The 25,275-nt window shown below is 42.2% G+C and overlaps 1 protein-coding gene across 2 annotated transcripts in view; it reads left to right on the top strand.

Annotated features, from left to right (window-relative positions):
• Positions 1–25,275, top strand: part of Zswim6 (zinc finger SWIM-type containing 6) — a 160,826-nt gene that overhangs the window by 855 nt on the left and 134,696 nt on the right. Inside the window, exon 1 of one of the 2 annotated variants that reach the window (XM_029543977.1) lies at positions 7,189–8,125. The exons of the other annotated variant lie outside the window; for it this stretch is intronic. Within the exon in view, the coding sequence (XP_029399837.1) occupies positions 8,026–8,125 (100 nt within the window). The 5' untranslated portion in view covers positions 7,189–8,025. Of the gene's footprint in view, positions 1–7,188; positions 8,126–25,275 lie in introns of those variants that run through there. 2 annotated transcript variants of the gene reach the window in all.

Here is a 25,275-nt window from a genome sequence, read left to right as displayed (position 1 = left end):
TCCCCGGACGGGCTAGCGCGAGTGGGAAATGAATCAGCAGGACGCGCCCCTCGGTGGCGGGGCGGTGGGTGTCGGCGTCCCCGTCGTCTGTCCCGCAGGCTGAGCGCCGGTGTGCGGGGCGGGCGTGGACAAAGGCGCGGGCGGCCGCGGGGCTCGGGCTGGGGCGTGCGGCGCGGGGGAGGGGGCGCGGGCCGCAGACAATGCCGACCGGGGCGCTCGCTCTGCGCTGCCCGGCTCGCGTCCTTTCTTCTGGCGCCGCTCCGCGCCCCGCGGTCCGAGAGGGGGTGGTGGCGATTCCTTCCAACCCTGCTCGGCCACCGCTCCGCTCGGGGCTCCGACGGCCCGCCGGCCCCGCGTACCCCGGCTGCTTAAGGTGTCTGCGACGAGCTCCGCGGCGTCCGCGTCCGGGTCCCGGAGACACCCCTGCCGGGAGCGACGGCGGGCCGGGCCGCTGAGGGGCGCCGCTCGCGCTTCTCCGTCCCGTGAGGCACCCCGCCGCCCGACTTCTGCCTGAGCCCGGGGTCCGGGCGCGGTGCTGAGGGAGCGGGCAGCACCGCCGACGCCGTGACCCGCGGCCGGCGTCCGCACCGAGGGGCCCCGCGGCCCCTGCGCCGCTGCGCGCCCCGCACCGCCCGGCACTTTGTTCTCCTTTCGGGTTTGTTTGTGCCCCTTTCAATTTTCTGTCACCCTCCGAAAAGGGGAAAGCAAACAAAAGAGCCTCTTTATTTCTTTTCAGGGCTTGTAAAGTAGAAGATATTTGACAAAGGCGAGAGAAGGACTTGTGATTTAAAGCTGCACAGCCCTCCTTTCTCTGACAGACCAGGAGAGTTTTCTCAAATCCCTCTGCCTTCCGCGGGGCTTTTCTTTTTCTTCTGATTAGATATCTTTTCCAGCCATAGTTACGGGGACGTTTGGACTGGATTGAAGTGAACAATGCTGCTGCGCAGCCTCCCTGTCCCCACATTTTTCCTCCGGATTGCTAAAGGCGTATTTTAGACCCCCTCCCACTCTGGTTGAAATTGTAGGGATGGACCCCGAAGCAAATGAATGAGGGTGGATGGAATTGAAAGGCTGTGTCTGACCCTCTCTCTCTCTCTCTCTCTGTCTCTCTCTCTCTCTCATTCTCTCATTCTCTCATTTTTAACTTTCTCATCTTTTCTCTCTATGGTCCAATCTTTTTATCCTTTGGGATTGGAGTGGGGTCTGGACAGTGGCCCCGACACAGGCGATTTGTTTTAATCCTGTTTGGTTAATTTGAATTCTAATGTAATCTGAAAACGTGATTTTTCTGCATGGTCATTTATTTCCAAAGACAGCCCTCAGTGTTGCTCAGCACCGTTTCCCTCTAAGAGGGGGGTTGGTTTTTGGGGCTATCCATCCTTACCCCCACCTTTTCCCCTTTAAAATCTAATTAACATTCTTTCTAGTTACACTCTCCCCCCCCCCCGCCCTCATCCCCCCGCCCACCTTCTCCTCTTTCCCTGCCGGCTTGAAGCCCATTGAGTCAAATGTATGGTCTCTGAGTATAACTAACTGGAGTCTGAATTTTTATGGCTTGGCTGGCAATGTTGCGTCGTGGCCCCAGCCCCCCCCCCCTTCCCCTTGCTGTGTTTGACTCTGCTTGTGAGCAATGAGGAATGACAGGAGAGCACATAGGGAGGGTTTCTTGGCTGATTGCATTTAAGCCAGGAATTCACTGTGAAAATAAAGCCAAGGGGCGATAAATAAAAGATGCAATCTTCTCTAGGAGACAGACACACAGCGTGGGCTTTGCCTTCTTTCATCAGTGGAAGAGGCTAGGGTGAACAGTAAGTTTTAGAAGAAAATAGTAACTTTTTCAATAGTCCCCAAAGGGGTCTATTGAATGAATGCAGTTGGCCCCGGGTGGACATGAAGAGGCATGCGTGCTTCTAGTACCGTTTGAAGACTTGACCACCTCTTGGAAACACATATGTACTAAACAAATGCGATACAATTTGTGGGAAACGTTTTTCCCCCCCTTTCTTCTCTGAGTTCTGCCAGTTTCTTTAACATCCAAATTTTCTTACTGTGCCAGTGAGCGTGGAGATGGAAGGCTGTTAAATAAATGTCTGGCAGCTGGCATTGTGAGATAGAAAAGGTAGAACCAGGCTTTGACCATCTTTGATGAGTGGGAGGCCAGCTAGATTAAATATCTAATTTAGCATCAAGTGGTGGCTGGAGTTAGTATACTTTAAGAAGCTTATAATTGTGATTTGCTGTAGAGACACCCCTCCACTCCCCCCAGTCAAAACCAAACCAAAACCAAAACAACTCAAAAAACCTGAGATGGAAAAGAACAGAATATTATATTGATGTCATTATGGACAGTTTTCTGCTGTTGACAATTTGGGTTTGTACAGGAAGTGTTCCTGAAGGCTGGTCACCCTAGCTGTTGGGCTTATCTTACAAGCTTGTCCGAAGCTTGAGCAGTAGGGAATTGGACTTGTTAGAAATGAAGCTTGCTGGATAGATTTTCAGAAATATACTAAACCTTTGCACTGGCAAGTGCTATTGGATTCTTAGATATAAATTGTTGTATTTAATAATTGCTCTTTGGTGGATATAGGGAAGTTTTTATAGAAACGTGTTTACTTATTTTTGTTAAATTAGGATGCTTTTTGTTAAGAAGGGTCGCTGTTGGTCTGTAGTCTTGATCTCAGTTAAGAATTTACGAGATAACACCTGAGCAGCTTCCCCCAGTTTTTTGTCTGATCCTCTTGTATATGACTTAAAATCAAAGGCAAAGACAGATTAATTGGAAAAAAATCTTTAAAAGTTTTCTGTTGGGCTGTAAAAAAAAAGCAAGTTAAATCTTTGAGTGGAGTATATTTATTTATGGCGTGTTTGACCAAAGTTAGGTATTTATAATCTATAGGATTATAGATGATTGTGATAGTGGTGAATAAAAGTGTTCTGCATGAGAACGTCCCCTGCATGCACTTTGCAGCAGTGAAAGGTGGACTCCTTCTCAATTTCTGTTAGATAGGGTTTGGTCAAGAAGGGGTTGGAGTACTATGCAGCTATGAACAGAAGCAAATTTTCACAGAGGTGATCTTTTACAGTAAGTAGTTAGGGCAAGTGTAAATGGCTCATGACTTTAATTCCAGCACTCAAGGTGGGAAATCTCTTGAGTTTGAGGGTACCTTGTTCTACATTGTGAGTTCGAAGCCAGCCAGGACTATATATTAAGGTCTTGTTTCAGGAAAAAACAAAACCCCAAACAAAAACTACACACAGGTTTAAAAAAAAAAACAAAAGACTTTGGTGTAAAGAAAGGTGCAAGTGTCTGGGGAAAGAGGTTAAGTGAACTGGCAAGTTTTAGAGGATTTATTTCTCTTAATGCAACCACATTTTCAGAGTTAAAGAAGGTTAATCTTTGAGTTATGTATTTTTTTGTTGTTTTTGTCCCGTGTGTGTGTGTGTGTGTGTGTGTGTGTGTGTGTGTGTAGATGATTGTTCTTTCTGAGAGACGGGTATGTATTTTTTTCAAAGTTTATTTTGATTACAATATTTATTTAGAACCAAGGCAAATTTAAGCACAACCAGAGTCGTCGTGTGTGAGAAGGAAGAAGTTACATTTTAAAGGCAGTTCTTTCCTTGGTAGTTGCTTTTGGGAGAGAAAAGTACTGCTTACATTTTATTAATAGATTAGCTCATATATTCCTTTTTTGCTGGGGGTGGTGGAGTGAAGACAGGAAAGCACAAGGAGAATATGTCTTGAAATTAAAATGAATAAAAATTGTAGTCAGTTAATATATTGGCCTTTACTAGAGTATTATTTTCTTTATTGACCGAAGATGACTGTATAAAGATGAGACTCCAAATTCACTTTCAGAGTTGAGTGTATTTTAGATGTGTGTTTTATTGCACTCATTTTCAAGGGTGAAATAATAGGGAACAGTTTTGTACAGCACTGTGTACTAATTTATTTTTGCTTTTCAGGGGGATTAAGCGCAGGGACATGGGAGGCAAATGCTCCACCACTGAACCATACCCCAGCCTTTGGTTACGGAGCAAGTTAATTGAGTGCAGAGAAGATGACGTTGTGGAAGCATCCCATGTGTTTGTGTGTGATGTGAGAGGTTGGTTTGCAGCTCTCAGTACCTGGTAGGTGAGGAGTGCTTGGTGTTTAGTGATGCTCCCAGGACAGCTGGTATTGGTCCAGGGAAGAACTTTGTCCAGTGGGCACAACCATAGCTCAGACAGGGATCCAAGGAGGGAGGGAGGAGATGGCTCAGTCAGTGAAGTGCTTGCTGAATAAGCAGGAGGACATGAATTTGGACATTCAGTACCCCCATAAAAAGGATACATTTCTTATCCCAGCACGCAGAGGGCAAGAGCCAGGTGGATCGTTGGAGCTTATTGGACAGCCAGCCTTGCTGAATTGGTGAGCTCTAGGCTCAGTAATAGACCTTATTTAAAAAAATAATATGGAGAGTAATTGAGGCTCATACTCACTGTTGACCTCTGGCCTCCACATAGGTATATTCAGATGTATACACATTCACATGAACAATGTATACATCACATGGCATACATACATACACACACACACACACACACACACACACACACACACAAATACGTCAACACTATTGGAAGATGGACTTGCAGATTTTGGTTAAGCAGTCATTTCTATTTTTGCTTCAGCCTTGCTGCTGTTTGTTTTTTGTGCTAGGGGTTGAACGGAGCATCTCTTTGATGCTAGGCAAGTATTATACCATAGGGCCACATCTGCAGCCGGGCCTTGTAATTCCTTGCTAAATAGTTGTGTTTTGAGTACACTCTTGGACTGCAGAGGCTGTCTCTTTTTTTTTCTCCCCTTTTGTGTTAAATTTCAGTTCTTTGGAAAACACTAGGCTAAGATGCTATTCTTTTGGAAACATCAGGATGCCTGTGAGCCATGGCCTTTAATGGAAGAGAATTACTGCAATTAATCAAACATCGGAGCTTCTTATTCTCTTAAGTATGTCCTTGTTGTGTTTTAAGATGCTCATTTTGTCGTTGCTAGCCGCTTGCTGTCTCCCTCTTTGCTCTGATGTTTCATAAGGAGAAATGCTGGGCCAGGATCTCCCATCACACATGCTTAGCATTTAGTTAGGGATGTGTGATTTCTGCTGGTAATATGTGCACAGAACAGGATGGCTTTTAAGAAAGCGTTCCCTTTCAAAAGCTGCATGATTGGCTTGGATCTTCACTCTTTCTGTTTTTGTGTTAGACTGTAAAATTTCCTCAGTGCATCAGAATGAGTTTGGTATCTCGAAGAAGCCTACTTTGACATACATATGATATAACAACTCACTTAGTGTTAGGAAACCTCATAGGGGAGACATTCAACTCTAACTGCCATGACTTAAATTGTTAGGCTAAATGGGACATACAGTCTTATTAGGAAATGTGATTGTCTTAGAAATAAAGCAAATGACATTTTCATTACCTTTTAAATTACCATTGTATAACTAAAAAATTTGCTCAGTGAAAAGCCTAATTTATATCTACCTTGCTTTATTTGCTTTTGACTGTACATGTGTGCAGATTACTACACATCTGAAAAGTGAGCTGAAGTAATTAAGCAGGATGACTTTGTCTCCTAAGAAATTGATATCAAATGATAATTTGGAGAAAAAGAATGTTATCTTGATTGATGGAAAAGCACTTCTGTTTTTCGGTTTAGCCAGATTCTCAACAGTTAAGTGTTGGTTAGGTTTATTGAAAACACGTGGGCATCTATCTAAATTTTAAATCAGTGTCCTGTGTATGCTAAATGTTTGTACATGGTTTTAATTTCTTTAAAAATAGGGAGTTTTTTTTTTTTTCCTTCCTCATCTAGGAAAGAGGGATAAAGTAAGCTTTGGAGAGGCAGCAGTGTGAAATCTGCTATTGTTTTAAACGTTGAGCAGACGGATACACGGACTTTCTAACAAATAGTAGGAGCTGTTTGTAAAGGCTCTGGCAAAGATTTTCTGTCTTTGAAATACTTTCCCTCCTTCCCTCCCTCCCTCCCGCTGACAGCCTCTCACATAATGGCCTTGATCTCAGGGTTGTCCTGCGTAAGTCTTCTAGGTGCTGAATTAGAGGTGTGTAGTCCCTTGCCTGGCCTATTTCTGTGGAGCTCTGAAGTGAGAGTTTTGAGATAAATGTCCACACAAAAGGAGACAGGCCAGGGCATGGCCATCTCATGACTTCGTTCAGTGACCCTGTGCAGTGTACAGTGTGCAGAAGCTTTCCTCTGTCAGAAGAAACGAAACACAGTAGAGCGTTGTCTGAATCATTGTGTGTGTGTGTGTGTGTGTGTGTGTGCGTGTGTGTGTGAGGCTTTTAGAGATAGATACCGTTTATTTCAGCTTCTCTTGATTTTCATTTTATTGAATACACACACAAACATATACATACATATACACACATATACATACATATATACACACATATATGTATGTATATATATGTATTGTATATATATTTCTTGAAGGTGAATTGATACAAATGCTGGTGAAGTTACTTTATGTGAATGTTGTAAACGTGTTCTATTTCAGGCTAAATTCTAAGGGTTTCAGTTCCGTGATGGATGTAGTGTGCAAAATAAGTGCTATTTATTGCTAAACATTAGTAGCTGTTGGAGTTAGTAATGCTATGATATAAAAATCCATGAAAAGTTGTGTCTGCTACGGCACAAAACTTTTCCAGCTCTGTGCATAGGGAAAGTGCATGCAGAAATCGTGTAATAGACAATTTACTCAAAGTGGGCAGTGCTTACAACACAGATGTAATGCAAGGAAGAAGTGTGGTATGAATTTAATGTGTTTATAGTCGTACTCATATTTGAGAAAACATTTGTACATATCTCCCTGCTCTCCTCGGCAAGCTGCCGGCTCCTCTGGGAAGGGGATATCAAATCCCTTCAGGATTATACCCATATATGCTTTTTCCTTCTTCCAGTCAAGTGTTGAACATCTAAAAAGATTTTATTTTTTTCTATGGTTTGAGGCAGTTCTTTGTTAAATCAGTATGTCTCACGAGAGTCTACTGTAACATTTTTATAAAGTAGTAAAAGCTAAATTTATAAAGCTATTAGCAATGTATACTAGGTCTTGTTCTCCTTATTCTTTTTGCTTTTATTTTGTGTTCTGAGACTGGGTTTCTCTGTGTGACTCTAGCTGTCCTGGAACTTGCTCTGAGGACCAGGCTGGCCTCCTAGGCGAGTGCTTTTCCAGCTTAAGTGGCCCTGCCTGTGGTGCGTCCTCAGTATGGTTACTGATTCTAGATTATTCTCAAGCTTACAGTCACTTGCTGCTTTTCAGAGGGCCTTCATGGAGATCTGAAGGTCAAATGTTAACTATCACTTGGATTCTAATGTCTGTCAGAGCCAGTCATCCCTTCTTCCCCCAAACCCACTTGTTCCTGCCTACCACCAAGCTACATCTGCAGCTAAATGCATCTTTTACTGTCTCTTTCTACTTAATTTCAGCTTTGGTATTGGGTGACTAATCAACTTCCAGGAGAAGCTCAACTGTTAAGGAGTAACTTTGCGTTGGTCATGTGTGTGTGGCAAGCAGAGAGTGTTCTCAGTATATTTAAGGAATTACATTTTTCCTTTTCAGGCCCTTTAACAATAACTGTGATTAGCAATGATACTTCCTAGTGCTGGCAGAGCAATCGACTTTATTTGAATGAGATAACTTTATAGCTTCGTCTGTACAGTTGTTGTGCCCAGATGTTAATTGGTAGGGACACAGCAGAACCTTTCAGTACGTTTAAACTGTTAAAACCCAATAAGTTGATCAGATAAATTGGAGGCTCATTAAGTGAATTAATGTGCTTAAAATTCAGGTGACTAGCTGCCTGATCTTGCCTTACTTAACAGTCTATTTGAAGGGTTTTCATTGTTAATTAATATTAGGCCTTTACAAGAAATATCCCTAAGATGATAATATAAAGATGAACCTTGAGAGCAGGTTTTAAATTCTTTGTTTTTTTTTTTAAAATAAAGGTTTATTTGTTTATTTTATGTGTATGTGTGTTTGCTTGCACTTACGGGCATCTCATGCATCCAGAAGTCATCAGAGGTCAGAGGAAAACATTGCATTCTCTGGAATTGGACCTACAGGTGAGTGTGCGCTGCCGTGTAGACGCTGGGAACTAAATTCAGGTTCTCTGCAAGAGCAGGAAGCATTCTTTAAAAATATTTTTATTTCAGTTTAATTTAATTTTATGTATATGAGTGTTTTGGTTGCATATATGTTTATTACCATATGCATTTAGTGCCTGCAGAAGCCAGAAGAGGGCATTTGATCCCCTGTTTTGGAGTTACAGGCAGTTGCAAGCTATAGTGTGGGTACTAAGAATCAATACCTAGTCTTTGGCAAGAATAGCAAGTACTCTTAACCACTGCGCGCTCTCCAGTTCTACAGCAAGCACTCTTTCAACTGCTGATCCATTATGCTTGCCTCTGCATTTTTGATTCTTTATGTCAGCACAATTTAGAATACTGTACCTCATTTTACCCACTAAATATTTGCGGAGGCACTAGCACCCCAAAAATCTTCATATGTGAAGGACAGAGGTTTCATAGTTTAGGTTCAGAGGACAGTGCTTCTCTTAGTAAAGACATGGGCAGGTTGAAGGCTGCTCTGTCTCCCATGCGCTGGCATCAGAGGTGCTCATAACCATGCCTAGCCCATTACCTGGTTTCTAAAAGAAATGCTCATGGCTTTCTAAATACCTGTTGTAAAATAAACCCTGTACCTCAGAGGTTAGAAACCTGTTTGTTGTCTGTTTTATGTAAGTAACCTTCTAAACTTTTCCCTGTTCCTGAGGATTTTTTTTTTTTAAAATAGCATTCTTTTAAGCTGACTTCTCTCTCTGATGGATCTTATTTCTTCCCTCTCTCTATCCCCAAATATCAGTTGTGTAACTTTTATCAGCAACTCAGTCCTACAAAGATAAAGGCACGAGCCTTCCCCGGACAGTTGGTGAAGCTGACAGTGGGACGACCAGTAGAGGCTGTGGGATGATGGAGCTGCAAGTGAGAGCTTGCATGATGTGAGAGCTAGGGCATGCAGCTTATGAGCCTAGCTCATCCGCAGTCTGTTTCCTTCCTTCTCTCCACATCTCTTCTCCCCCACTCCGCTCCCCTCCTCCTTCCTCTTCTTCTAGACCCTCTGTTGCACCCCGCCTTGACTTAGGGAAATAAGCTGAAGTCAGAAGGACCTATGTGTTCCAGCTGCTGCTTAGCTGCTATTTTTAGCCTGGCCCTACATCAGGCTGGCACTAGGCCATGGTGGCATAGGGCCAGTACTTTGTGGGACTGGTGGTCAATGTCGGAAACTTAATTTTTCATCAGTCTAACTAAGTTTGAGATATACTCTGTCCTACAATGTTCTGTTAGTTTGTACTTTAAAAAAAATATTTTTTTTTAAAAAAAATGGCTTTTAAAAATAGTAAAATAATAAATCTTGAAACACGTGCTATAGAGATTATTTTAGAGAGAAGAAAGATTTAAAAGTTGTTTTATCGGGTCAGACATATTTAGCTCAGTATTTGGGCGTTGTGGTGGCACCAAGAGGTGCAAAGTTTACGTGGCTCATTAATGTGCCTCAGCATTTTAAAAATTGCCACTGCTGTTGAAGTTGTGGAGTCAGAGTTGAATTATATAATTAGACCAAAACCCAAAAAAACCGAAACCAGAAACAAAAAACCCAAGACCGAGAGCTTTTTCCTGCTGTACCCTTTGCTCATGCGTGTCTTTGGGTTCAGGTTTGTTAAATGGCCAAACACCGTTCTTTAGAGAGCAGCAGGGTTCTACCTGAAGGCCTGAGATCTGGCTCTAGACTCTACATACTTCCTAGCTGTATTCTGGAGCTCACATTTGCAAACCCAGGCTTACACTTTCAGATGCATCTGTACTTCTTTGTTTGTTTTTTTTTTTCCAGGCAGGGTTTCTCTGTGTAGCCCTGGCTGTCCTGGAACTCGCTCTGTAGACCAGGCTGGCCATGAACTCAGAAATCCGCCTGCTTCTGCCTCTCAAGTGCTGGGATTAAAGGCGTGCGCCACTACCGCCTGGCTGCATCTGTACTTTTAAGAACCTACTTGACTACCTGCTGTATTGAAAATGGAAATTGGGGTTTGTTTCTGAGTGATTTTTGGGAAGAAATAAAAAGTGTCACCATATGAAATGGCAGGGAGTTCAGTAAGGAAGCTAAGGCGTGCTTTCCTACAATGGCGCACAGAAAGCTGAACTTGTTAGGGCTGGGCTGTGGTGTAGTTTAGGTGACACTGTGGCTTCCAGTAGTGGCAGTGACGGTTAGTCCCATATTCTCTAGGAAGTGGTCCAATGTGAGGCTAATGTTAGTGCATTGACCTGACACGCCTTCCTAAGGCAGTACACCATAATGATATAAAATCAAATTGATTTCTTCCTTAAGGTAGTTAAGGGTGAATTCTAGGAAATTCACTTTTTATGAAAAGTTCAGGTCTAATGGCCTAGTGAAAAGTGGGTGTTTCAGAGATCCTTTCTTCTTGAGTCAGTCTTGTATGTTGCCCAGGTTGGCCTTGAACTTGTGGCCTCGTGCCTTTACCACCTAAGTATTGAGGTTGTAGGCATGCACTGCTATACTCAGCCCTACATTCTCATATAGTAAACCAGAGATGTTTTCAAAGCACGTGAATTGTTTTTAGCCAGGGTCTGTCAGACCAGTCCGGAATACCTCAGCATTTGCTGTCATCTTTCCCAAGCACTGGGTTTGCAGGTGAGTGCCACCATGCCTGGCATCTTGGAAAAGAGTTTATTGAAGAGTGCTTGATTTCTTTCATGGTGAAGGCAAACATTTGATCACAACGGAATGTCTTGAGGATGGAGATCAAGTGCATTGACAGATATCACATCTTAGTCATATTCCCATGTTGCATCTTTCTGCAGCTGGAGGTTATGCGTTCTACAGGTAGGTTTTCATGAGATAGCCTTGGAGAATTATCTTGAGTGCAGCTTGGAGAGTGACCAGGTGGCATCAAGGGGTGTCTGCAGAAGTGTGTCTATGAGCCTTAATATGATTAATAGAGGATTATAACCCATTGCATGGTAGTTGATAAATGACTGTTGTTTGGATTGTTAATTTAATTAAGATTTATTAGGTGAGTTATGTTGTGTCAGTTTTGCTTTCAGAAGCTTGATTAAAACTGAGGTTCTGGAGGTTAGACCAGTGGTCCTCAGAAGCCCCGTGGGCAGAGTGTCGGATGCCAGTTTTCCTTGGAACTTGACAGAGCAGTTTCTTTTCAGTTTCCACGGATCCCTCTTAGTGTATTCACAAGGCATTTTGTTTAAGCTGTTTCACAAATAGCTGGGAACTCCAAAAGCCTGGGTCATATTACAGTTTTGTTTTTAGTAAGGATGCAGCAGTGGGAGAAAAAAAATATAAACCTATTCACTTAACAATATAACAGATTTTCGTTTCATTGAAGATTTTCATGTTTTTTAAAGTACTTTTCGTTTTCAGGGATAAAGATGGACCACAAAGCCTTGAGCTTGGGAGGGTAAGCTAGCTCTCTACCATTAGCTCCTTCATCTCTTTACCATAACCCATTTTATTTTCAGAGTTCAGACTTGCAGATACTTTTAGGAAGCTGGTGACAGAGCTAGTAGTGACTGAGTCTCTTTACAGTTTAGTGTGAATTAGGTCTGGGTTTGTGTTAGTAATTTATTGCTTAGCAGTGACTCTTTGATTTTGAAATTATGAAACTTGTGGGGTTTTATGCCTAAGAAGTCTATTTTAAAGTTTTTCCTTTGTCTCGGATTTTTAAATACGTATGGGTGTTTTGCATGCCCATGTCAGTACCCATGTGTGTATCTGATGCTCATGGAGGCCAGAAGAGAGCATTGCATCCTCCCGGGGCTGCAGTTATAGACTGTTGGGAGCTGCCCTTTGGGTGCTATGAATTGAACCCAGGTCTACTGGAGGAGCAACCAGTGCTCTTAGGACTGCTGAGCTATTCCTCCCAGCCCCCTGCCGTTTATTTTATTTATTTATTTATTTTTGGCAAAAGTGTATGGTTTGTATTTTTTAAATGCCCCCACCCCATGTGTGTGCCCCCCCCCCCCCGTGTGTGTGTGTGTGTGTGTGTGTGTGTGTATCTGTCTTTCTGTCGGTCTGTCTCCAAGTGTGTCTGGGTCTGCTGGGGGCTAGGTGATAGTGATGGGCAAGTTCAGATAAGCACAAACCATTCAAGTAACTCTGGTCAGGTATGGTAGGCACTCCGCTGGTTCTAGCCGTTTATAGTTTGTTAGGCTGGTTTGTAATGTTATATAGGATCTTATTGTTAGAGCTGGGGATGATGGCCGATACCTCTAATCCCATCATTCAGGAGAACGAGGCAGTCCCATTTTGGTGAGTTCTGTCTGGGCCACACTGGGCTTACAGAGGTAGATTCCGTCTAAAAGAAAGACAGACAAAATCCCAGGAACCTGAACATTTTTGTCTTTTCAGTCCCTGATGTCTTATCCAAGGCCGGGTCTCTTCTGCCTTGTGTGTATGTGTAAGTTTGACATGCAACAACATACCTTGATGTCTTTTGTGGCACACTGTCTTATGATATCTTCTGTGACAGTCTACTTTACGGCTGCTTTAGCAGTATCTGCTGCATTTCTGCAGGCTGACTGCCTAAGTTGCCTTTTGCCTTTTAACTCTTTACAGTTGTGGAGCAATGTCTTTCAGCTTGCCCTCCGAACAGTTGAGATTTGAATTTCTGTTATGAAGCAATATTGAGCACATCTAAAACTTTAAATGTCTTTTAAAATTTTGTTTAAAATGGGCCTGACTGTAGTTCAGGCTGCCCTCAAACTCAGTGCTCTGGTCTTAGCTCCCGAGTGCTGGGATTACAGGGGTGCACTCCCACCAGGGTGCCTGGCACTCATTCCTGCTGGGGTTCCGGGGTGCACTCCCACCACGGTGCCTGGCACTCATTCTTGCTCCAGAGTACCTTTGTGTTGCCTTTTTAGAAATTATAGTATACACAATCTGGTAGATTATGTAGGTGCAATGGGTTTCTACTGAGGTTGAAGCATGATCTCTCTGTCCAGTGACGGTAAGTGAAATTCTACGGTTAGTGAAGAGATGAGCCGAACTCGAGAACTCAGCGATGGAATTCATTTTTAATGTGAAAGCTGCAGGAAATGAATGGCAGTTTCTTATGAGAAATCAGTATGCCTGATCTTATCTCAGATTGCAGATTTTATGCATCTTTGATGAGGGGAGCATCAGTTAGCTAATCAAATGGACTGAAAGGCATGGTGCTAACAAATGTAAAAATATTCGGCCACATGTGGTTCTGAGGTCGTCTGAGTTTGCCAGTTGTACAAAATCTTCTTAAGAAGGAATGATGAGCCTGGTAGTCTGGGAAAAAATGCTGGTGACTTTTAAATCCAGGATAGCCAGCCATCAATAGCATCAGTCAGTGTGTGTATTGCCGACATGGAAACTGTCATTCAAATGAATGGTAGATGGTATGCCAGTCCTGGGGTATGTAAGTTCCAACTACTTATTTCTCTTCAATTTTCTGAGTATGTATTGCTGTGACTTAGTAAGAATACGAATACTGGGATTGGATTTTGGTACTAGACTGTTGTTTAAAGCTTCTTTTTCCTGTCTGGTTGGCGAGGTCTTTTCTCCTAGTTCTGACCCAAAAGCTATTCTGAAAGCAGTTGATTTATTGGATGGTTACACCTCTGAGTAGGCAAGCCTGGCTCATTCCCATGCAGAACAGTCTCTGGGTTGCCCAGGGGAGCCTTGGCATTATGCATACCTTTGTAGAGTTAAGAGAGCCCTTGCCCTTTTACTTGCAAATTCACTTTTTGTAAAGACTTTGTCGTACCTAAGTAGGCTGAAGCTGGAGAACTGAGTTCTGCAACAGCCACAAGGTGTGACCGAGTTCCCCTCAGCCCTCAAAGAAAACCCAAACAAAACTTGGAAAACTAAACTTAGTCTTTTGACAACCCCATCCCAGTAATGACTTGCAAAAGCACACATAACTTCAAGGCATCCATAAGATCTTGTACATTTTGAAGATACATTGGCTAGTTACCAGGAATAGTTAGTTAAACTTATCTACAAAACACTGATGACTTTCCCTTGAAACTTTTAATACTTAGTTTTGAAGTACAATAGGATTTACCAGAGGAGGTTTTTTTGTTTGTTTGTTTGTTTTTTGTTTTTTGTTTTTTTTTTTGAGCAAGAATTTAGCAGTATGGGTGTACTCCCAAAGCTTGGCTTACAAGGGTTGGTTATCCAGAAATGGACTGGCCACCAGTTTTGTTTGCCCAGTCTGTCTTGGTTGTGCCCCTTCCCTGGACTGCTTTTGCTCTGGCAACTGCTTTCTCAGTTCTGTTGGGTGTTTTTTTATGTGTCTTTGTCTTGGAAAGCCATGATGATGGAGCCTGGCTATATAAGCTTATAAGGTTAATGCATTTCCCCTTTGCTGATATGCTAGTGGCTTTTCTCAATTACTTTATACCGCAAAGATCTTTAAAACTTGAGTTGCTCTGTACTTGTATATTCATGATTATGTACGAGCAGGTCATACACACACACACACACACACATGCGTGCGTGCAATGAGTGTGCATATATAATCTTTGAACAGGTGGAGATCAGCTCTCAGATTCTGCATGTATCATAGCCAGTAGGGTGCTGTTTGTATCAACCTTTTTTGTACCCTTCAGTGGCTTGCTTTTGCTCATAAGACCACAGGTCACAGTATGGCCCACCCTATGATCCTCATCTGCCTCTTGCATTATTATTTCTCTTGTCCTTCAGTGTGCCCAAGCTGCTCTGCCACTTAGGGCACCCTTCTTTGCATAGTTAGTACCTTGTTTAAATATGGCAACAAACAAATAAACAAGAAAACCCTTTCCTTTGAAACCTTAATGATTATTTTGTTTTTGGTGTCTTTCCCCTCCCATTTCTCCTGTTAGTTTGTAAGGCCCATGAGTGCAGAAGAGTGTGGATATGTCTGTTTGTGTGTATGTGTGTGTTTCTAGCCCTGTGTCTAGGACAGCTATACATAGTTGGATATCTCAGTAAGAACTTGTTGATTCAAAGAAAGGAGTGGTGTTTTGCCAAAGACCTAGTTTTTCTGACTGTCCAGAGGGAGGCACTGCCTCATCTATCCTTACCCCACCCCTCTGACATGAAGAACATGAAAGGTATTTCCGTGTTTTATATTTGTAGTCACTTGGAGCTACTCCCAAATTCCCCAGAAGGTATATTTGCATCTGCCTGCTGCTGTTAGCCTGTCCTAGATGATGAGAGCTCCCTATTCTTTGTCTATAGTAAGTACCTTACCACTGTTAGATGCATTGGAATGTGGGTTTGTTTTATATGGGTTGAGAAACTGACACATTGGGAAAGAGCAGACAGCTCTTTTTCCAGTTGCGGGTTGCAAGCGAATGGGAGGTGTGCAGACTGGGCGGCACTCTTGCTCTTGCTGGGACTCAGAGGTCATTTCCTTTCTCTGTCCCACTGTTCTGATGCAGTTCTGCTTAGTCAGAGTAGACACTGACTGGCGATAGTGCCATTTGCAGGGGATAGTGTGGGCCAATTCCAGTTTGCAGGGAGCAGTGGTTTTTCTTACCTTTTCCTTTTCAGTCCCCCATCCCCAATCATTTTAATCTTTTCACCCTCATTAATCAAACAGAAAAGTAGCAGGCCAGAGTGATGGATGTAAGCCATCCTAGCCAGGCATCTGCTGTATAAAGTTCTTTCTGTTAGAAAGCACTACTGTTAGAGGTAGTCTTGGAAAGACATCATCTTTTTCTAGTGTCTTAGTGTGTGGGGGTCAGGATTGGGTCAGCTTTTATTTGAAATTTGTATAAATCTCTCCACTTTTGGAGTGCCAGTATTGTGTTACGAGCGTGGTTTTTATGTTTCTATCCACTTGAGAAGGCATCCTACTCTGTGTGTGAGATGCCCAGTTCCTTATGCAGCAGCAGCACCAGGCAGCCCGCGGTGGACCTGTACCCCGAGGAGTCCCATGTGTCAGGTCGAGTTGTCTTTGAGCGTTGTCCCTAATGCTTATCATCTTACAGCTGCTTGAACAGTGTCTCCTGATTGCTGAATTTGCTGTGACAGCCATCTTTATACAGAGTAGTGGTTATGTGGCCCATTCATGATGTAGTACCATTTTGCTCCTTGGGGTTGATACTGTGCTTAGCTGAAGATATCATCTGTCCTTTGTTAGACTTAACAGAAAAATAGTAGTTTCAGTTAACATTGGTGACATTGTGAATTTGGCTTGAAGAAAGTCCCATTTCCTCTTTTTCATTAGAGCGTGGTTTTCAGGAGAAGACATGGCAGCAGTGGCTGGAGGAGATGCTTCAAGAAGCTCAGTATAACAGAAGCACTGGTGCCACAGGAAAGGGGCTCCAGGCACCATAGTGTGAGCAGTTCTGCTGATGGAGGCTCATTGCCCCATCACTCTATTGCTATCAGATTACAGCCTTAAAGGTCTGCCAAACTCACACAGCCCGCCTTGGGCTTCCCTCATTTTTAGCAGATGTCTTTATTGTCGGGAGAGGAAGATTAGATGGGTCTTTCTAGGTAATATCCAGTCTCAGCTTTTGCACTACCTGTATCTTCTCAAAGTAGAGAGTTGCCATTCTTTCAACTTTGCACTTTCCAGCGGGGATTATTTGTGGCAGTTGCAGTTTTCGGTGTGGTCTGGTTACAAGTTAAAAAGCTTTGGAAGTCTATATAACTTGCCATAATTTTAACACTTTCTACTGTTTTGATGATCTGATTTACACAAGTACCATATAAAATTCCACCTCTGCTGTACAGTTGCTGGAACATTGAGTGAGCTCTGCTTTTTATGACCAAGTTATGGGATGAGTAATTACTCTCTAGAGTGAATGGCTCAAAATGAAATAACTGTATGCTTAAGGTGCGATGTGACACCAGATGTACTTAGGCCTCAGAGGTATGTAATTATCTTGCTACACCGACACATCCACACAGCACGTTTATGCTTGTGGCAAGAGTTTTATTTGCAGAAGAAACCCCACTTTCTGGTAAGTAAAAGAACAGTCCATTATCTTGGAGGGATTCAGAAATTGTTTTGCTTTACAGGTACCATCTCAATCCCCTACACTACTTTAGGGCATACTTTAAGCTATCCATCAGTGGATCTGGGACTAAACAGGAATACTCAGACTTTTAGATATTAAGGGTGGTTTAGGGGTTTGCCCAGAGCATCATGCCTCCCCATCCCCGGCTGTTTCTTTCGCTAACTTGATCCATGCTCCATTCTTAGACTCTGTCTTGATTTTCAGTTATTTTCATTAAAGGTGACACCTGTATTTTGGCTTTCCACTGCAAGTAAGATCTTTTGTTAGGCTACTTAGATTTTAAGTTTTATATATTCTGTCTGATCTCATGGATTACAAAGAATTAAAGATGATAGTACTTTAAATTCATTTGTTCTTCCTTTTAGTTGAGTGTTAAAGTAATCCTTAAGTCACATAAAAATGTGACTTTTTTAAAAAAATAAAAGTTTCTGCTAGCTCCATCCACAGGTGAGTTTTCTGTGCTGTTATTGAATGGCATTAACTTGCTAAGCTGGCCCCATGTTGCCCACCAAAGGACCAGATACTTGTCTTGGAGATGGAGGGTGGTGGTTAGGACCTAGCTAACTCCCTGTTCACAAGCCCAGGAGATGTGAATTCCTTACCTAGGGGAGCCACAGAGCCCTGCAGTGGCTGCTCATGCCTCCCCTGGGCTAGAGAAAGCCAGCAGAGATGGGGCCTGGCCTTGGGACTGGGAGCGAAACACAGTGAAGGGAGCTCACTTGTTTGTGGTGTGATGTTTACGATGTGCTCCTCCTGAGAGAAGTTAAAGAAATACAGTAATAGGCTACAGATGCCACAGCCACAGTGTCACCTGAGAGCTTTCTAAGCAATCTAGAAACATTAAGGATTCAAAATTTTAAAATTAGAATTCACAAATAATTTATGGAAAAACTAGTAAGTTGTTAGCACTGTGCCAGTTATAGAAGCAGTCAGGAAAGAGACATGAATTTCTAGTCACTAGCCATGTGCCACCATTGAGCATGGACATGCACACCACTTGCCATGTAGAACATTGGTATGTGGCAGGCTAGAATTGAGATAATACACATATATAAGATTTTGAAGACTTAAATTTGAAGACAACAAAAAGAATTAAATATATTACGACTTAAGTGAAGAAACATTTTGTGTTAAATGTATGATTAGTTTCACATTTTAAACTTTAAGATATGGCTAATAGAAGGTTAAAATTACATCTGTGGATCATAACTAATTATGTAGATGTTTTGATCTGATACTAATAAGCACCTTAGTTGTCATGGTTTTCTTACATATCTGAAGTTGACTTTTTAGCAACTTAACGCTTTAAACTTAGATCCAAGACACTGAGTCTTCATTTTAGTTTCCTTTCAGGTTGAGACAATTTTTTGTTCTTAAATTTCTATGAAGGGTGGGGGATGATCACTTTATTGGCCAAGTGTTTGCTAATAATCTGGGCTTAGATATTCTTATTATCTTAAGAAGTTCAATGAGTTAGTATTTAAAGTTTTTTATTTCTAGGCAGAATATAGAGTAAGTGCTAAAATTATATAAACTTACCCCTTTAAAACAAACTAGGATTTATGGTAATTAGAAGAAGCCATCTCTAAGCCACCCTGCCTTCCTCCTTCCCTTTCTCGCTCCTCTCTCCACCCCCACTTTCTCTTTGTTTGAAGACAGATAAATGGATTTTCCCTGAATTTAAAAGTGCATTTGGCATCGGATTAAACATAACAGGGAGACAGACCAGTAGGTAATTTCTTCTGTAGTAGTTTTCATTGTGTCCCTGGATCAGCAGGCTCTTCCTCACCTGGGATTTGGTTAGACATGTGAGTTTACTGTCTCTGCCATATAAGTACTGACTGGAAAGTTGAAGCTAGAATGCAGCACCTTGGGATGTTAATGTCGTCCAAGTAATTTAAATATTAACATCACCATTGGCTTTGTATACACTGTTCAGTGTCTACACAGAGAAAGAGAACCTGGATCTTCAATACAGATTTTAGAAAACAGGGATTCATGGAATTTGATTGCTCACACAAAGAAGGCAAGATAAAATGATGGACTGCCCAAAGATCCACAGCAAGGTGATGAAAAGGGGAATGAAAAGTCATCCTGGCTTCTCCCCTTTTCCTGCCAGCCTTCCCCAGTGCCTCTCACAGGCTGAACCCCAGGAAAAGCCAGGTGACCCAGGAGTTCAGAGAGTGGTATGTACCTTTGGTAGTGATCAGGAGTCCTGAGATACAATGTCACAGAGCCTGAGCTCTGTGGGCAAACAGACTTAGAACTAGCACATCTAGTTACTGCACTTTCAAATGAAGCAGTATTTTAATTAAAATATTTAAGAGGTATTTGTAATGTTAAAAAATCTGACTATAGTAGTCTTTTTAATAGAGTACATACATGCATATGAAAACTAAAATGTTTTTTTGAAGTAATTTTACTGCATCTGGGGAATTCTTTACAGGGACTCGAGACCATAGGAGACGGCTTTTGTGGGTTTTTTGGAGAGTTTGTTGCTTTCTTCCTGTTCTCTGTGTATTTTTACTCTTCCTAGTTGAGGGGTTACCAAGCTGCCCTTGGTTGTTGGTGCCATCGTATGGCAGATGCAGGAAACACTGTCATTCCCCTTCTAACAGCTTGCTCTCATCCCCTAGCTTAAGCAGTTCATAGAGTATAAAGTGTTAATATTTACAACGTCCTTTGAAGGTACCAGGCAGCGATCAAAAGTACTTTTAAAATTCATTGTATTAGAGTAATCTCCAATGATGTGTTAGCGGTGTCCACAGTCTGCTCATGAAAGAAGCACCAGGCGTTTTGAGCAGAAAGGGATTTAATACAGAGAATTGGTTACAATGCATTTGGAAGGAGCTGAGGGCGAAAGTGGTGAGAGGTTAATGTTGGATCAGCAAGTAGGTTTAAAGTACGTTTGTGTGTGTGAGCACATAGCATAGGTGAGTTCTGAAGGGACACGCTGAGGAGGGGATGTTACCCATATCCTGGGTCAGATGAGTGCTGCATAGCTTAGATTCTGCTACTTAGAAACCACACAGATGATGCGGGGCCATGTTCAGCCCTTTGCTGCTGTGCCTGTGGGTACCACTTGAAATAGGAACCAAAGGTCTTTTCCCTCCTCATCTTACAGTTTCCTGTTACTGTTCCCACGGGCAGAACCAAACTGGAAGACAAACGACAGGGAAGTTTAGAATATGTAGTTGGTAGACTTTCAGTCCAAGTGCCACTTTTATCCTTACACATGCAGAGACTTGAGGCACGTTAGACAGTTACTGTACAGCAGAGTTGGAACATGGATTCGGGCAGTCTTTACCCTTAACCTCTCCTTGGATTGTGCTTCTGTGTCTGATGATTGGATCTTTCTCCTTGTTGCTGAGCACCCCAGATGAGTGGCTGTTTCTAGAATTTTGTTTGTTTGTTTGTTTGTTTGTTTTTGTTTAGTTTTTTTCTTATTTAACACTTACTTTTCTTTTGATTTCTCTGGAACACTTCTCTTCAGGTCATCACTGATTTTGTAGCCAACACACGGGGATGTTTCGGCTTCTGTTTCTCCTTAGTTTTCCCCTGACCTTTAATCCCTAGGAATGTTTACAGCATTCTAGCCTTGACCACTATAGAGCTGCACTTTGACACGATTCCCTCCTCTTATAAAGGTTCTTGCTTTTCTTCCTTTTTTCCCTTTCTTAAGTATTGATCACTGTCTCGGATTGAGTTGGAATTCAGATATAAGATGTTTTTTAATGTTCATTTTTGTAAAAGTCTAATAAAAAACAGCAAGCAGACATTGTTGTGGCCTTTTCCTACTGAAGAGATGGTACAGTCTCTGAGGAGTCTGCAGGCTCTCCTTGGGCAGGGAGGAGGACCACAGGAATTCGAGAGGACTCACTTTCCAGTGTATGCTAAGTTTGACACCAGAATTTTCTGTGTCACTGTGGTAGTCACCTTTTAGTTGCTGTAAAAAGGGTTCCTGGGGATAATTACGAAGATGAAAGGTTAATTTTATCCTGCATCTTTGGAGGTTCCAGTCTAAGATTGGCCCTATCTGCCTGCTCTGGCCCTCTAGGCCTACTGGATGGTTCCTGTGGTGGAGCACACTGCTTAGGTCATGGTCCACGATGCTTGGTTTTAAAAGCTCCAGTTGATGTGTAGTTTGCTGCTCTCTGTGGCTTTGGGCTTGTGCAGGAATGTATGGTGGAGCAGACTCACCTAAAGTCAGATAAAAAAGAGAAAGACAACTGGGAAAGAACTACAGTCCTACAACCCCTGGAGCCCAGTGCGCATGCTGACAGTGACCAAGGCTCAGCAGTGGGCTTCGTCTCCTTAAGGTTCTGCAGGTGTGTCACCCTAGGAAGCACACTTTAGCCCAGGGATCTGTGGGGCACTTTCTGAAGCCATAGCAGCTGCCAAGTGATGCTGTCTTCTCAGGCTTTACTTCAGGTCTCAGGACTCCTTGTCTTTTATTGAAGTCTGCTTAGGTGTGGCAGTCATTTCAGGCTGTTTTTAGACAGTCTTCTTTCAAAGTGAGACTAACATACAACACAGTACACACACACACACACACAACTACTAATTTTAAAAAAAGCTTCGTAAGAAAAGACTTAATCCTTAAAACATGCCATGCTCACTGATGTTCTTAATAATGCTTCTCCAGTTCCATTAGAAAATACTTTGTGTGACTGACCGCATTGATTTTTTGACCTGTGAGTGAATCATGACTGAATCATCATTTGCAAACCCTGTTCTTAAGCCAGTGTAGTAGTTTTACAGATACCCTAGGTTATGGGGAGCTTCCTGTGCTCTTATTCAGAGACCATAAATATTTGAGGCAAACAAGTAATTACAGTGGTTAAAAAAAAAAGTGGAAAGATTCTCTGCCCTGCATTAGGAAGCCAGACTTGCTTGGGTTGTGCTCTGCTCTAGGTCACTATTATTCTGTTTTTACCTGTTTTTTCGATGTGTGACAAAGCTTTACATATGGAATTACTAGTATATTTAAAAGATGATACAACAAACTGCATACATTTCCCATATAGTTTCCCTTCTGGATGCTGTTTTAGACCAGCAAGTTTATTCTAGTGAAGCTGCAGGAACTACTGTTTATCATGCCATAGACATTTTAACTGACCCAAATGACTTAATGGCTAACTGACTTGTAGATGTTGGGGAGAAAACCAAGATATCAGGATGGACCTAAGAATGCTTAGTGTGGGCTAGGCATGATGGTGCACACCTAAAATCCCAGTAATCACCAGGCTGAGACACATGATCATGAGTTTGATGGAGGCCATAGCTCCTGCCATAGAAAGCCAGACAAAGGGAAAAACAAGACTAAGCTATTGAGAGGTGCTAGTGTCTAAGCCGTTCTTGAAGGAAGCAAAATATGTTTAAATATTATTTAAAAGACAAAGAGTCATTTAAAATTTTTGCTATTAACTTTAGTGGCTAGGACTTTGAAATAGCCTATAAAGCATAATTTCAATTTCTGAAGATACAAAAACAAGTGTTCCCTTTAGATTAGAAGATAATGGAATGATCACATTTGCAGTTGGTGTTTTATGCATTTTTATTTTTGAATATTAATTTGTATCCATCAGGATTCATAAAATTTGTGACGCGTGGGGCAAATCTGGCCTGCCACCTGTTTTTGTGTAGCCTGAAAACCAAGAATGGTTCCTCCTCCTCCTCTTTTTTTTTCTTAGTGGTTAGAAAAATTATTACAGAAAACTATTTTCTGATATGTGAAACACATATGAAATTCATTTTCGAGCCATGAGTAAGCTGTCTCGGAGCGTGCCCTGCTCAGCTCACTGGTTTGCAGCGTCCCTTCAGGCTGCTTAACAAAATACTGAGGGACTGTTAGACAGTAGAAATCTGTCTCAGTTTTGGAGGTCAGGAAGGGCTTCCTTGGAAGTCCCAGGGTCAGTGTGCCTGCAGGTTTGGAGCCTGGTGAGGGGCATTTTAGCAGATGGTACTCTGTGAGAACTCTCACATGGCTGCAGATGTGGTGAGGGCTCTCTTTTGTGCCTTCTTGAGAAAGGGCACTAATTCCACTAATGTGATGTTTGTACTCTGGAAGCCCTCAGTCTCCTCATACCATCACATTGGGGGTACCTAGCATTCCGACCACAGCAGTTTACAAGGTCTCTGTCTGCTTTTATGTCAGTGAGTTAAGTAGTTGCGGAGACTTCATTGCCTGTAAAACCTTAAATATTTACTTCTGGGTCCTACACAGAAAAGTTTGCTGCCGATGGCCTACATGGTTTGTATTTCATCATCAGTCAACAAAATTATGTATAAAAGTTTCAATGTAAAATGTCATGCTCACAAAACTAGATAATAAAAATAAATTGGAAGTTAAAAACATGAAATTTCTCCTCTCCTACGGTTTGTAGTCCAGCTTCTTGGGGGAATAATAGTGATAAATTTTGAAAAATGGTATAGTTTCTGAAATGAGTGAGCACTGTAAAGGTTGTTCAGGTTTGACAGCTTTTCTTCTATTTCTGTGTACCCACCACCACTTCTCCCTCCATGGTGTGCTTTTTATTTTTCATCCATCCAGAATACTTGCCGTCACAGTAAACAGTGATCATATTCTCTTCTCCCACTTAGTGGTTTTCAGTACTTAAGCTTGCCTTAATGGGTTCATCCCTAAAAGGTTGGAGTTGGTTTTCTCTGCTGATTTGCCAAAGAGTACATGCAAATAGCAAAGGGGGTGGATGGCCAACAGGAGGGCTCTGTCACATCTCCACATTTGTCGGTAAGCTCAGCTATTGTGTTTCAGATGAGGACATCTGCTCCATAGCCTAGTTCTGGTTCCCTACTGTACCTCAACCCTCAAATCTGCCTTGTGCCCGATGCCACTTCTAGTCAGTTTTGGCCCTTTGTGAATCAAGGGAGAAGCCTGCTTTTATTCTATGATTATTTGAGCAATCAAGTGTATCAGTGCATGCTCACCATCTAGCCCTTTCTCTTGTATAGCTGGTTTTGAAGAAGAAAATGTAGGAGTGCCGCACTAGTGAGTTCCAGCGAGACCAAGGTTATCTCTAGGTCTGAGATTTTTTTCATACCACTATCTATCTATATCTGTAGTATAGATATAAAGAAGCCAATGTGAGAAGCCATATAAATAGAGAACTTTGAAAGGTAAAGATTAGATGGATAGTGCTTATGTGTTAGAAGTTTTAATTACTTAAGAGGACTCAGAATCCTCTCTGAGAACTGGTATGTTCTTTGTAGAAGTCAGAAAGTCCAGCTTTGTGCTTTTCAAGTTTATAGTGCATCTGAAAGAACAGTAAAGGCAGAAGAGAAGGGAGCCCAGTGGCCGAGCAGGGCTTGATTAAGTGACAGCATGAGAGTGGAGAACATTAAGCAGTGAGAATGAATGAATGAATAAATAAATAAATAAATAAATAAATAAATAAATAAATAAATAAAGGACTCAGGAACTCACTGAGCAGTTCACGGCCACTTGGTATGGGGCCAAAGCCCCAAGTATGTCACTGTCCCCTGAGGAGTCACTGCTACTGCAGACTGTGATCACTGAACTCTGTAGAAATCACTCAGTTGCTGCTTTCTAAGAATTGTGTTTGCTCCTCACAACCATTCCATGATGACTTAGAAACTGCTCATATTTATTTAACTTACTTCTTAAGTGTTTTATGGCACTGTTGAGACCTTCACCAGGCCTTCAGATATGTTCTACCAAAGAGATGCACCCCCATCCTTTGAAGGAGGGACTTGTTAACTGAACAAGTTTGGCCTTAAACCCAAGAGTGCTTCTGTATCCTGGAGTAGCTGGGGTGACAGGTGGGAAGGTAGCGCTGGACACAGAAATGCTTACGTGTCTGTTTTGGTGTTGAGAAAAGTAAGATCTATATTTTTTTCAAGATTGATCACTGAGCTGTGCAGTTAGGTTTGAGTCTAGATCAGTTCCAGAGTCTGAACTTTTTCTGGTATCAAACCCTAAAAGAACAGAGGCCATGCTAGGAGTGTAGTAGGTGAACTTTCTGGCTGTAGGTCCCAGTGCCTTTTCTGATTGGCTGATGGATATTTGGAGTTCTTGTCCCCCACAGATAAGATGTAAAGTTGTTTGTACCAACTCCACAGGACTGCTGTGAGGAGTCAGTGAGACTGTATGTAGATACTTCCTG

The sequence above is a fragment of the Mus pahari genome, chromosome 11, assembly GCF_900095145.1.
Source record: "Mus pahari chromosome 11, PAHARI_EIJ_v1.1, whole genome shotgun sequence".
In the NCBI taxonomy this organism is placed as follows: Eukaryota; Metazoa; Chordata; class Mammalia; order Rodentia; family Muridae; genus Mus; species Mus pahari.
The sequence above is the reverse complement of the archived record's forward strand: the minus strand, read 5'-3'. Positions and strand labels throughout refer to the sequence as shown.